General features: G+C 50.7%; 1 protein-coding gene across 3 annotated transcripts in view; it reads left to right on the forward strand.

Moving 5' to 3' along the window:
• The window catches only part of LZTS3 (leucine zipper tumor suppressor family member 3), a 56,955-nt gene extending 45,111 nt beyond the window's left edge, over positions 1-11,844 (forward strand). For all 3 annotated transcript variants that reach the window (XM_074821787.1, XM_074821789.1, XM_074821788.1), the window contains exon 4: positions 2,419-11,844. In XM_074821787.1, coding sequence (XP_074677888.1) covers positions 2,419-3,129 — 711 coding nt within the window. In that variant the 3' untranslated portion in view covers positions 3,130-11,844. The remainder of the gene's footprint in view (positions 1-2,418) is intronic.
• The last annotated feature ends 476 nt before the right edge of the window (positions 11,845-12,320 follow it).

The raw sequence follows: 12,320 nt of genomic DNA on the forward strand, positions 1-12,320 counted from the left end.
AGGCAAATTCCTCTTTCTAGTTCTCCTTTTGAGGCTTACATATTTTTTCCTACTGTTTCTATTTTTAGACCATTTTATCAAAGTCTGTTTGTATAGCCAGTACTAACATTTTTTTTTTCAGCTTGATCATGTGAAGAATTTTAATCCTTTCATGGACTGGCTAGAAACTTTAAATTTATTAAGAGTGCAGAGGCAACATGTAGCTCTAGAATCAAGAAGACCCTATTCTGCTAATCCTGATGGAAAGTCAATGAAGCTGGGATTAATCAGGCTCTGAAATGTGCTATTTGCAGATGTTCAGCAGAGCTTATTAGAGGCTTGCTGTTAAATCCCCGCAAGTCACATCCCAGAACACGGAGGCTGCATTGTCCCACATGATGCCTCCTTTGGCCAGCTGCTCTGCCCAGGTCTTTTGTTTCTTCCAACAAGTTTGGTCTGGAAAGTTCCCTCATTTTGCACCAGGAAAACTGCAGATGGGCTTTTGATTATTCGCTTCACTGCTACAGTTCTGTCTGCAACAGCTAACCCAGTGATATTGATGTAAAGATAGGGATTCGGCATGTGGATCAAGACACCTAAAATTTGTAGACACCTACACTTGTTGACTTGCTCTCCAGGCTCCATGGCCTGTATTTCCTAGATTTCCATGGCACCCAAGTAGAGGCCTATATTTAAGTATTTTAATCTGTAAATTGATTCCTATCCAAGCTGTTGTTCATCATGTATTTCTCTGCCTTTTGGGAAGAGCTAGCCCACAGAGAGCACTTTCAGTAAATTGTGCAGTTTTTTAGCTAGGCAGTAACTACACCACTCTAACTACAGATAAACCAGCGTGACACAACTCTGCTTCTGCTGCAGACAAGTGCTGGTGGGGATGTGAGTACTCACAGAGTTAGGTCTGCATGGGGAACCACCACAGTTGTCAGCTCCAGGGAAAGCTGCTATCAGTAGGAAGTGACTGGGTACATCTCCCAGCTCTTCAGCCATTGAGGACAGTGAGCACTGGGCTGTTGCAATAGCTGAGCTGCAAGGTCTGGCTCAACATTACGCACCAGGCAAGTCCTCTATAGCAGAGAAAGATGGAGGTTGCAATGAAGGCAGCAGAGAGGAGTGTTTGTCTGAGGAGCATTGACCCAACTGCAGCAGAGCAGCAAGGGACCTTGAGGGCACCGCAGGAGGGAGGAAAGGCCAAAGCATTTCATGTGTGACAAGAGACAGGAGATTCAGGAGGACGGGACACCCCGTTCTGGAGGTGGCTACCAAGTCTATTTTTAATTATGCCTGTCCTCTCTGATCACTGATGGTTCCTTGGTGCCTATCCCCAGCCCAGTCTCCTGCCAGCACAGGTAGGGACTGTTTGTCTCCACAATCATCCACAGGAGACAGATCAGATCTGCCAGCGCAGAAACCTGAAAACTACGGAGTACATGGGAAAATGAGGGTTTGGTCATTTTTATGGTTCACTTCCAATACCCACAACTATTCATGCAACTATCACTTTTGATGGACTACACAGGTGCAGAGGAGCGTCATATTGAATGGTGACACCTACATAATGCAAATACACACTGCAGCAAGGGTATTTCCACCAGGCTTGTGTACCCTTTCACTTGGGTGAGACGTGAGCCAGTCAGGATGAAACTCCTGAAACTCCAGTGCCCAAGGAGGGTGCATGGTAGTCCCATTTCAGCAAGGGTGGCTTGCAGCTCTCTCCTTGACCTTTGGCAGAGGGGCTGTCACTCTTCATGCCCTGCCCCAAAAGAATTAAATAGCTACCAGTCCCTGGAATGTCCCCAGTGAGGTGAACCCTAAAATTTAGTCAACTGGGTTCTTCAGAAGTCTTTGGGAATCAAAGCATCATAGGACAAGTAAGTAATATCTACTGTCTCTGCATCCTGTCCTACACTTCCAGTGCTCAGGGAGAGCCCGGGTGGTCTCTGGGTCTAAGATGTTTCTGTCTCAGGCTTGTTCAAGGTCCAGATCCCATTGAGGTCAGTGGGAAAACTCCTGCTGAGAGCAGAGGGTTTGGGGTCAAGTGCCGCAGGCTTGTGGTTAGGTGAGTAAGATGAATGCAGGGAGGGAAGCACTGGTGTCCGCTCACCACTGGTGAGGACCACAGCACTTAGCTTTGCTGTTTGGTCAACTCCAGCTGGGAAAAGCATCAGGTCCCTGAGAGCCAGGAAGAAACACCAAATCTCCCCCCAAAATGTGGGGACAACCTCTAGGTCTTTGGCACAGTCTGGATCCTGGTGAAGGCTGAAGCTCAGCCCATGAGCATTGTTGCTGGCTATCCCCTCCATTACCTGAGCCTCCTGCCAACCTGAGGCCATGGAGGTGTTTCATGGGCAGCGTGGGGGACAAGCAGCAGTGGTGGCTCCTCGCTGCCTTCCTCCTGCCTCACGGATGTTCTGCTCGCAGGTGTGCCAGAAGGCAGGTGAGATCTCCCTGCTCAAGCAGCAGCTGAAGGACTCCCAAGCTGATGTCTCCCAGAAGCTGAACGAGATCGTGGGACTGCGGACACAGCTCAAGGAAGGTAAGAACTTCCTACGGGAGAAGGAGGAGCAGATCCTCACCCTGAAGGACTCCTACAGCTCCAAGAGCGTCAACCTGGAGATCTGCGAGAGTGAGCTGCAGCGGAAGATGAGTGAGGTCCAGGTGCTGAGGGAAAAACTGAACCACTGTGAGCTCGAGGTCTCTGGCCTGAAGCGGACACTTGCCAGCATGGGACCTCCAGGACCTTTTGGTGGGGACCTTGGTGAGAAGCTGCGGGATCCGCTGGCCTGTGAGAGTGACGAAGCCAAGATGCAGCGGCAGAGCGAGGACAGCGTCAACACACTGCGGAAGGAAGTGGAGCGGCTCCAGACGGAGCTGAAGCTGGAGCGGCAGCAGCGGGAGCAGCAGGTGATGGACTTCGAGGAGGAGCGGCGCACATGGCAAGAAGAAAAGGAGAAAGTCATCAAGTACCAGAAGCAGCTGCAACTGAACTATGTGGAGATGTACCAGAAAAACCAGCTCCTGGAGCACAAGGTGAATGAGATGAACACAAAGGCCACCAGCCCCCCACACACTGAAGAGAAAAAACCATGGACTCCCTCCAGACTTGAGCGAATAGAGTCCACCGAGATCTGAGGTGGGACCAAGACAATACAACGTCATTTTTTTTATTGCTGTGCATGTACTACCTACTCAAGCCAGTGATCTTCCGAAGGATAATACACTACCGTAGGAGCAGTGTGAGTCTACTCGCATCAAGCTCCATCACCCTTACTCTATACTTCTGTGCTCTGTAGGTAAAATAACTGTGGATGTTCGTTGTTTTTCTATCGATAATGCGACATCTCTTTTGGTTTTTTTCCTAGTACAGCTGGTGAGGGTCAATTGGCTCTTTTGTAATCTGCCGTGACTGTTACTTTGCTAGAGGCTGCCATCCCCTCTCCTACAATTCACCCCTCTTCGGTTGGTTGTTTTGGAGGGTTATATTTGGTTTCTTTGGTTTTCCAAGCATTTACGCGCAGCAAAACAGTTCAAAGTGGCAGGTTTTTTTTCAGGGCATTTTTAGCCACATTGGCTAACAGAGCAAAGCTCTCGGGATCATGAGCAAACTCACTGTTCTGCATCAAGTATCCTGTCTAGACAGTGGTCTTAGTGAAGTCAGTGGGAAGTTGGCCACTGATTTCAGTGAAACCAGACATATCTCTACCACATGACTCCCTCTTGCCAGCCCATAGCTACCGTGGTTGCAAGAGGTTAGGACATCCTTAAGGAGCAGGATAAGCCTGTCCTGGTAACATAAGCCAACAAGGAATTATTGCCCAGCAGGAGCCTCTCTGGGGGCTCAGCAGAGCTTAACATATGCTGCGTTTTCATTTCGCTGTGGTTTCTTTCTGCAGTTCCACACCTCTCCTGGGTTGTGACCAACCCTCGGAGCAGAAATACCCTCCCACCCTTGCCTTGGTCCCCCTATTCTTACCACATACACAAGCTGGTTACAGCAAGAAAAAAACCTTGGAAATCCAAGATAGTTTCCCTTCCCAAGAGCCCTTTTACTTCCCAAAGTCAATGGAACCAAGGTTTGGGGAAGCCTCCAAACCTGGCAGGATGTTTATGCAAACTGAAGCTTTAGCAATTTGCCTCAACAGTGGGCAAGTGTGCTATCCCATTCACAAATGAGTGATGCTTCAGTGCACTCTCTCGGTCCAGGGTCTACTTAAAAAATGGCATCTGAGCCTCACTCAGGAGTTGCAGTGAGCACATATCAGCATTACCGCTAGATTGCAACGGGGCAAGCGTTAGCCTTCAGTACAGCCGTTTCAAACAGCGTCCATAGCGATCCCACGTGGCATCACATATTCCAGGGACAGAGATAACGCAGGCCTAGCTTAAGAAAATATTCAGCTACTAACTCTGAGCATGAAAGCAGTCATAAGAAGGAAAAATGCTTAAGATCACGCAAGTGCTTATGCCCTGGCAGAATAATAACCAAATCCTATATGCACAGTCACCGATAACGGTGCAGGCATCAAAAACCAGCATTCAGCTTTGAAAGGTGGGCAAGGTGGGTCTGGCTCTCCCTTTCACGGACACTTTTTTACCGTGACCCACAGCAAAGAGTGAAAAATGCTGCAAAGTGGAGTTTGCACTGACTGGGCAGTGGCCAAAGGACCAACGCAAGTGGGAATTTTGGCTCTTTGCCCTGGGGAGCAGCTAGAAGAACAAAGCTAGAATTAACACGTCTTGGGATCTCTGTGTGAGGCAACTCCAGGGAGAGTTTGGCCAGATCACGTTTCATCTGCATACCAAGGGAGAACCTCAGGGTGTTGAGGGGCTGAAGACCTTCCAAACAAAAGCTCTGAAGCTACTCATTTTCCATGTTACCTCCCCTGAAAGCTCCTCCCTCCCCATCACCAGGTCTGACATTTAGTTGGCGTCAAGCACTGTTGTGGTGAGCTCCAGACTGAGCAAAGAGGCTGAGCAGGAGAGAGGAGACTTAAGTTAGTCCCACCAACCTCCAGCCAAGGTCAACAGACAGCATTACTGGGAAGGAACTGTTGGTGGCTGGCAGCGATCCCTGGAGCTGTAGAAAATGGATATGTGTGATGAGACCAGGGCATTTCAAGATCCCAGTTGATGGTACATGTCTCTTCCCACTGCTTCTGCCTGTGCCTTTGGAACTGGAGGAAGACACAACCCGTCAGTCTGGAAAACACCAGGACAGCTCAGGCTAAGCTCCCTTTCCAGGACCAGCCATAGAAAGGGGAACTAGGTCAGATCTGATCCCTGAAGGGTGTGGAGATGCCTCCCACTATGAATCCTGCAGATGCTCCAGAGCTCTTGGACGTCAGCCCGCGCACCCCACCACGGAAGGAGTGCAGCTGCCTGCTGGTGCCACCTAGCAGTAGACTTTGCCATGCCAAGGAAGACACACATATGCACTGTGCAAATGTACTTTTGGCCAGGCAAATCCTAGAGCTTCCTCCATTTCATACACTGGGCCTTCAAGATGGAGAGAAACATCCCACAGTGTCAGGGTTGGAGATCTGGTGTCTTGTGTCAACTCAGCTTTCTATGCCTCTCTTTCCACATCAGATAACCCATGCTGTCTTCCTTCCCACAGCAGCTGTGAGGCATCTGTGCTTGTGAAGGGCTTAGCAGTCTTCGGGCAAAAGGGCAACTTCTCTAAAGAGGCTTAGTCTCAGAGGGTTGTATGGCTTTTTTGAGATCACCACATGAAAAGCACACCCAAGAGCAAGTGCCCTCATTAGAAGATGGGTCCAATAACCTGGAGGCTCATTTCCACTTTTGATCCTCCTTGTCCCACTGACATTGACGTTGGTTCCCCACTAACTATCGCAGAAACCAGTGTTTCAGTTGGTGGCTCAAGAACACCCAGAGTGATTGAGTTTCAAGGATCTGCTGTTGAGGAAGCATACACCGCAGTTCCCCACTGCGTTAACACTCAAGAGGAATGGACACTGGCATCACCCTGTGGGACATCTTCTCACCAGAGCTCCTTGTTAATCCACAGGCAGGAGAAGCAGGGGCTTGAATGGCCTCCCCACACACCTGTCAGCCAAGCCCTCCAGCATGCCAGGTTTGCTCTGTCATCTTTTTTTCCTAGATCTTTTTTGCAGTGGTGCCAGGAATGAGTGTGTCTTGATGGACCCAGTGAAACCTGGAGGCATACGAGTTTGTCTGACTGTTGGAGGGTGCTGGACTGCCCAGGGACTCAGTGGCCTCACAGTGCATCCATCAGGGGCTGGCAGAGCTCCTTGGGATGGAGCAGGAGCGGCAATTTTTCACCTTGGAGGAGGAAAGGTACGCTCCCTTCACCTTCTTCACTGCATCACTTTGATCTAGAGTTTTGATCCAGATATGAGCAACCTCGACTGTGTCCATTCCTTGGATTACACAGAGCCTTGCACACACCTATTAAGACGCTGTGCTGTTGCTGCTGGTGGTTTTCCCTCTCTTGGGCTTCACCCAGCATCCCCCAAGCACTCAGCTGTCCTGCAGAAACCACCTCGCTATGCTACAGTGATATAAAATACAGATGTTTTTGGCTAGTGCACCAGCCAAACTGCCATGAAGGAGGCACTGGTCCGGCACTGGATGCACTGGTCCCCATCACATCCTTTCCCACATGCTAGCACTGTGTGGCCACATGGTGGTAACCAGTCTCTCTTGGAGGTGACTGCCCTTTGCTCAGCAGAGATGGAGTTAAATGATGGTGGGACACCTGGGTTCCTGTTGTTTGTGCTCAGATCTGGCCCAGGTGGAAGCTCACCCAGCTCTTTCCAGATCTTAACACTTTTACCCACTGACTGGATAAAATCCCCCATCACAAGCTAGGTCTGCATTGAGGTCCTGGGGTCTTAGCCTTGGATTAAGATAGCCAAGGGGTGCCAGCCTGGCATTTTGATGACATATCCTGGGAATGGCCAGCAAGGCTGATATCTTGTTTCTTGGAGGCTCAGGCAGGGCCGATAAAATGTTTCTGTCCCATGAAACTCAACACAGAGTTTGGGCTTGACCATAACCCAGCTGTCTCCTCCACCTTTGCTCAGCCATCTCTGGAGCTGATGGGATTCAGTGTAACGTACTGGCTCATGTGTAATTCTCCAAGTACTGCCCTCAAAACCTTGCACATGGTTAGTGTCTCTCCTGAAACAAGAAATCACCTCTAGTTTGCCATTGGCCAACACCAAAACCTATGGTCATGAGGCTCTCAGGTCAGTTGCCCACACATGGGGTCCAGAGACATTAGAGATGCTCTGGGATACCTGATAGATGGGGCTGGCCAATATCATCCAAGACATATGGGAGAGCCAGGCCAGTGGTGGGAAGACCTGGAGCACCTCTACTGGGACATCACCCACGTGCGAGCAACTGAGTCATGCTCCAGGCATGTCCACATGGCCATTATATGAGCAAATAGAGGATCCTGATCAGCTCAAGACATTTCCATCCATGAGGATTTGGGCTAAGCAGGCTACCCTGGTGCCAGGGTGGGCCTAAGCAGCCCTTCTTACCCCTTACTGTGAGTGGGGTTGCTTTGCTCCACCATCATTTTGAGGTTGGTTGCTGTCACTGTAAGATGCCAACCTGGCTGGGCTAGTTCCCTGCACACAGCCAGCACTCCTGTCTCACCCTGAGGATGAAAGCCGCAACCATTGCACGTTGTTGTGCTTCACACAGTCCCACTTAGCTTCTGCCACTGTCTCGTGGCAGCCGGCTGCACCGTTCCTGCTGTCGCTGGCATCATGCCGGAGGGAGATCACCTCCAGAATTCCACACTCAAAATAGGAATTGAATTGTTGCTCTTATGCTGCTACGTTATACGGAGACAAGTGTACTTGCATGTAAATAACAGCCCAGCTCTGTACATACAATGATTAAATGAAGAGACAAGAAAGCTCTGTGGCTTCTATACTGGCGAACGGGATGAACAGTAGCAGCTGATGCTGTGTTCGAGCACTTAGTGCTACACAGAAGGTGCTCGGCACCCCCTGAGCTTTTGCTGGCTGCAGTGAAAAAGGTGGGGGCTCAACACCTCCCAGGAAAGCAATCCGCTTGGGATCCCAACAGAGCAGCCTGGTGTCACTGTCCTCTTTCAATGCTGGCTATCATGCTGAGCCAGGATTTGCAACCATCCCCTGGTTAAGGCTGAAGTCCCCTCTGCCCATCCTTGTGACCCCCCAAAAATCCTTGCAGACAGTGGCTCCCAGAGGTGTCCCCCTTGAGCCCTGCTGCCCATGAGCTCTGCCCATGGAAAGGACCAACGCACCCCACTTCTGCCCCTCACAGTGGCACTTTATAGCTTGCTCAAGACAGCGAGCTCATGAGCAACATGACCAAAGATCTCCGGAGAGCATTGGACTGCATGCTTGGAGCTGCTTCCCGGCTTTCCTGGGGAAGATGAGGCTGGTGTAGGCTGGAAAATGGGAACAAGAGCTGGCAGGGGACAGGAGAGGGCTTGGATTTCCCTGTGTTCCAACTGGGAATGTTTGCAGGTCCATGAGGGGCCTTTCCTGTGCTAGATAGGATAGGGTAGAAAGGAGTTCCTGGGTGAGTAGATTGTCCCCAGTTGGTTACACCAGTATCCTCCATGGCCATGCCAATTAGCTCCACACATTGCCCAGGGAGAGTGTGGACCAGGGGCTGTTCCCAGGAGGCAGGATGGATGCAATTCCCCTTTTTTCCTGGGGAGAAGAGAGGATGCATGCCAAGCCCTTACACAGGTCTTCAGGGTGACAGGTCTCCTCTAGTTTAGTAGCAGATATTGCTGCAGGGTCCAGTCAAGGGCTTGTTCTGGCTCAGTGTGAACTGGCCAGGACAACGTGTATCCTGAGAGCTGGTGGTCCTGCTGGCTGCCGCCTTGATGTCCTCTCCCGAGCTCACACCAGGGCATCCTCAGCACCCTCCTTACCAGGGAAGCATCTTCCAAGGTGAAGGCACCGTGGTTTTTGCTTCTCCTGCTTGGGATGCTGAAGGCATCTCTGCCCACCTTAGCTCCATGAAGGCTCCTGAATCTGGTCCCAGCCTTGGCAAGGGGAGTGTGGGCCAGTGGGAGACCCGTGCTCCTCTGCCCACAGTGCTCCTGTGGATGGGTGCTCGGGTGGCTCTGAGCATCGGGCACATGCCTCTTCACTGTGCCTCTGCTCCCCAGCTGTGCTGAGCCTTCTCCATTCCACTCCTGTTAAGACCATGAAAGGCTGCTGATGGGCAGTGACAGCCTTCACTTCTGTCCTGGATGGGAGCAGGTCCAACTTGCCGTTATTTTAACCCAGCCCTTCAGCCCAAGCCTTGAAAGCTACTTTATAGAGTTACTTTTCATCAAGACCCCTTGCTAAAGATCTGCTCATCATGCTGCCTGTGCCCTGCCACTCCTCTGCCCCAGCTCTCCAGCCTCTCTTGCCTCCTTTTAGATCATCACCATGCCCACTGTCCCAGGAACAGCCAGTGCCTCTCCCAGTACTCTCCCAGATATGTCTGAACAAGCCAGAGCTGAATCCCAAAGCCCCCACTGAGAGTGGTGTGTCCTGATCCTGCCCTCAGAGGAGCTTTCTAGACTACTGATCCTCATCTCTTCTCTCCACCATTCCCATGTCAGCTAGATCGGCCCTGCTTTACCTCCAAGAGCAATCTTATTTCTTGCTGAAGGATGTCCCCGTGGCTTGCAATCACTTGAGATCATTGCATGGGGCTTTACACCATCGCAACAAATCACAACAGCCAGCTCTGGGGCTTCCCTGGTCCTTCCACCCTCTGGAAAGACAGGGGTGTGAGGGGTGTATGAGTATCCCCGGTCTGTAGGAGCACACAGCACCCATGGCACCTGGTCCCCAGTGTATCAAGGGGCTGGGATCACATCCAGCTCTTTGCAGATGTTGGCTTCCCAATAGGATGTTCCATGCTGGCAGTGTAACTGCTGGCAACGCCAGAAATGAGCTTCTGCATTTTCAGGATAAGCTTCCTCCCTGGTTCTCCCAATGAAGGGGATCGTGTCAGGTCTGAAGCCTGGGACAAGCTCTGACATGCAGGGTTGTGTTTTCACGGCCCTTTTACAGATCTGTTTTCTCAGGCAGAAAGTCTTTGCTTTCTGTCACAAAGCAATAGATTTTTCTAGAGAGATTTAAACGGGACTATTCCCAACTCTGATACCTGCAGGCAAGCCAATGTTCCCTTGAATACCTTCATAGCTCCAACCCTGGGCTCTCCTCCTTTGGAAAGGGATGTGAGGTCCAGTCTGGCTCCAAATAATCACCAATGGTTAAGCTTGGCAGTCCCCATTCATCTGGAGAGCCCAAAGCTGCCCATGTCCAGCAGACCATCAGTCTGGGTCCCCAGGAGGTGTGGCCCAGCCCGTCTGGTTCCCATCCCACAACTGTTACTGGGTCCCTGCAGGAGGTCTTCTCCATTAGCTCACCCTTGTGGGAGTCACTGGGTGCCCTGGGGTGTCTGAGCTCACAGAGTAATGTTTGGTGACAGCCAGACATCAGTGGGAGACCACGGTGCTGGCTCTGCCGTTCCCGAGAGCCAGGCTGTCCGAGGAGCCCTCTCCAAGGAGAAGGTCCCATTTTCCCACGGGTGGCATGTGGGTTCCCTTCCAGCGGCTGAAGGGAGCAAAACGTGCGCAGGCAGAGCTCCACCACCGGTGCAAAAGTGTTCTACCACCGGTGGAAAAAAATGCTGCACAACCGGCCAATGTGTCTATGCAGTCCCTTTCCACGCAGCGGTGTCCCCGCAGAGCCCAGCCCAGGGCTGGAGCTCCTCCAAGGTGTCTTCGTTTGCACTCACTCGGACCTGGTAAACGCTGTGAGCTGAGAGGAATCCCTCTTGGTCTTTGCCTTGCACCGGGCAGTACGCTTGTGAGGGTTTCCTCATCCTAAATCGATGCACGTTGCTTAGTCACCTGTCTTCTGCATCTGTTATCCAGCAGATCAATAGGTGTCCCCCCAAAACCCAGCTCCCCGATGGGAGAACGTCAGGTTGGGCCAACTGGCGCCCCCGAGCAAGCCTGCTGTCTGATTTCACCAGCAATAAAAGCCCCACGGAGGAGTGGCCAGAGCTCTTCGCTGCCGCTCCACTGCCGGGTGAGCTGCAGGCTGTGTCTGTGTGTAGGATCTCTGCATTAGACCCTTCGTCCAACGTTTTGGATCTACCCAACTGTAAATTCAGTCCCAGCCTTGTGCTTTCTTTCCCTTTGTTTGTTTCTTGACGCCTCGGTCTCTTTCTGCTCTTACTGTGAATTCAAACCAGAAGTGTTCTGAACTCGACTCCGTTACTGTTTTGTTTCTGCGTTGACTGTTGCTGGTTCTCTGAACTGCGTTTAATGAGACTTTGCAAAAAAAAAAATTAAAAAAATTTTAAAAAAATTATATATATATATATACTTAAAAAATAAAATATTTAAAAAAGAACTCCATGAAGTTGGGTGTCTCTCCTGTCCACCGGTCACTTCCAAACACCATTGTCTTGACTTTGCCTCTGGTCAGTGTATTTAAAGACAAGAGGTTGAAAAAAAAAAAGATAAACCACAGCATTCTGGGATTTTTGTACAGCAAAAGTGTATCTGTTTAGGAAATTCACGTTAAAACTATACCACACTTCCCAATCTACTGCTAGTCTGTTGTATGTTTCCATTGGGTTATCAAGATGTGAAGAGCTACTGCCTTTGCGATTTTCTACAGTGAATATATATATCTGTACAGAGGTATGTATATATATAAATATATGCGAAGATCTATATGTATACGTATCTCTCACTCTCCTATCTCCACCTGACTGTGAAGGATTTTTATTGGGCAAAATAAAATGGAGAAAGGCCCCGTTTTAAAAACCTGACTGTGTGGCTTGTCTGACTGTGTTGTGGGTGGGAGACGCGGCAAGACCCGTGGGGGATTTCGGGAGAGACCCACAGGGGTCTTCCTGCAGGGAAGATTTCACCTTGGACATACCAGCACCCTCCAGTCAAGAGCTTCCCCGTGGGTCCCATCCTGGAGGATGGAGAGCAGCCTGGTGTGGTGGAGTGGGAGGGGAGACGTGGAGATTGTTGGGAGCAGGGGGGGACATTGTGCGTGTCCGTGTCCGGGTGGGATGTTCCCCAGTCCTGCTTTCCCAACACACAAGGGCTGCTCAGGCTCTTCAAGCACTTGAGAACAAGCACCACAAGGCCACAGTGGTGGTCACAGGGCTGGACAAAACATCTGTTTGAGGTCCCATAGGTCAGACCCCCATGGATGTGTCTGGAGCCATTGAGGATGTCCCAAGGCTGACTGAGGAAGACACAGGCTTTCCATCAGTCCCACAGCCAATGTCCA

This window comes from Strix aluco, chromosome 4 (genome assembly GCF_031877795.1).
Source record: "Strix aluco isolate bStrAlu1 chromosome 4, bStrAlu1.hap1, whole genome shotgun sequence".
NCBI classification, from domain to species: Eukaryota; Metazoa; Chordata; class Aves; order Strigiformes; family Strigidae; genus Strix; species Strix aluco.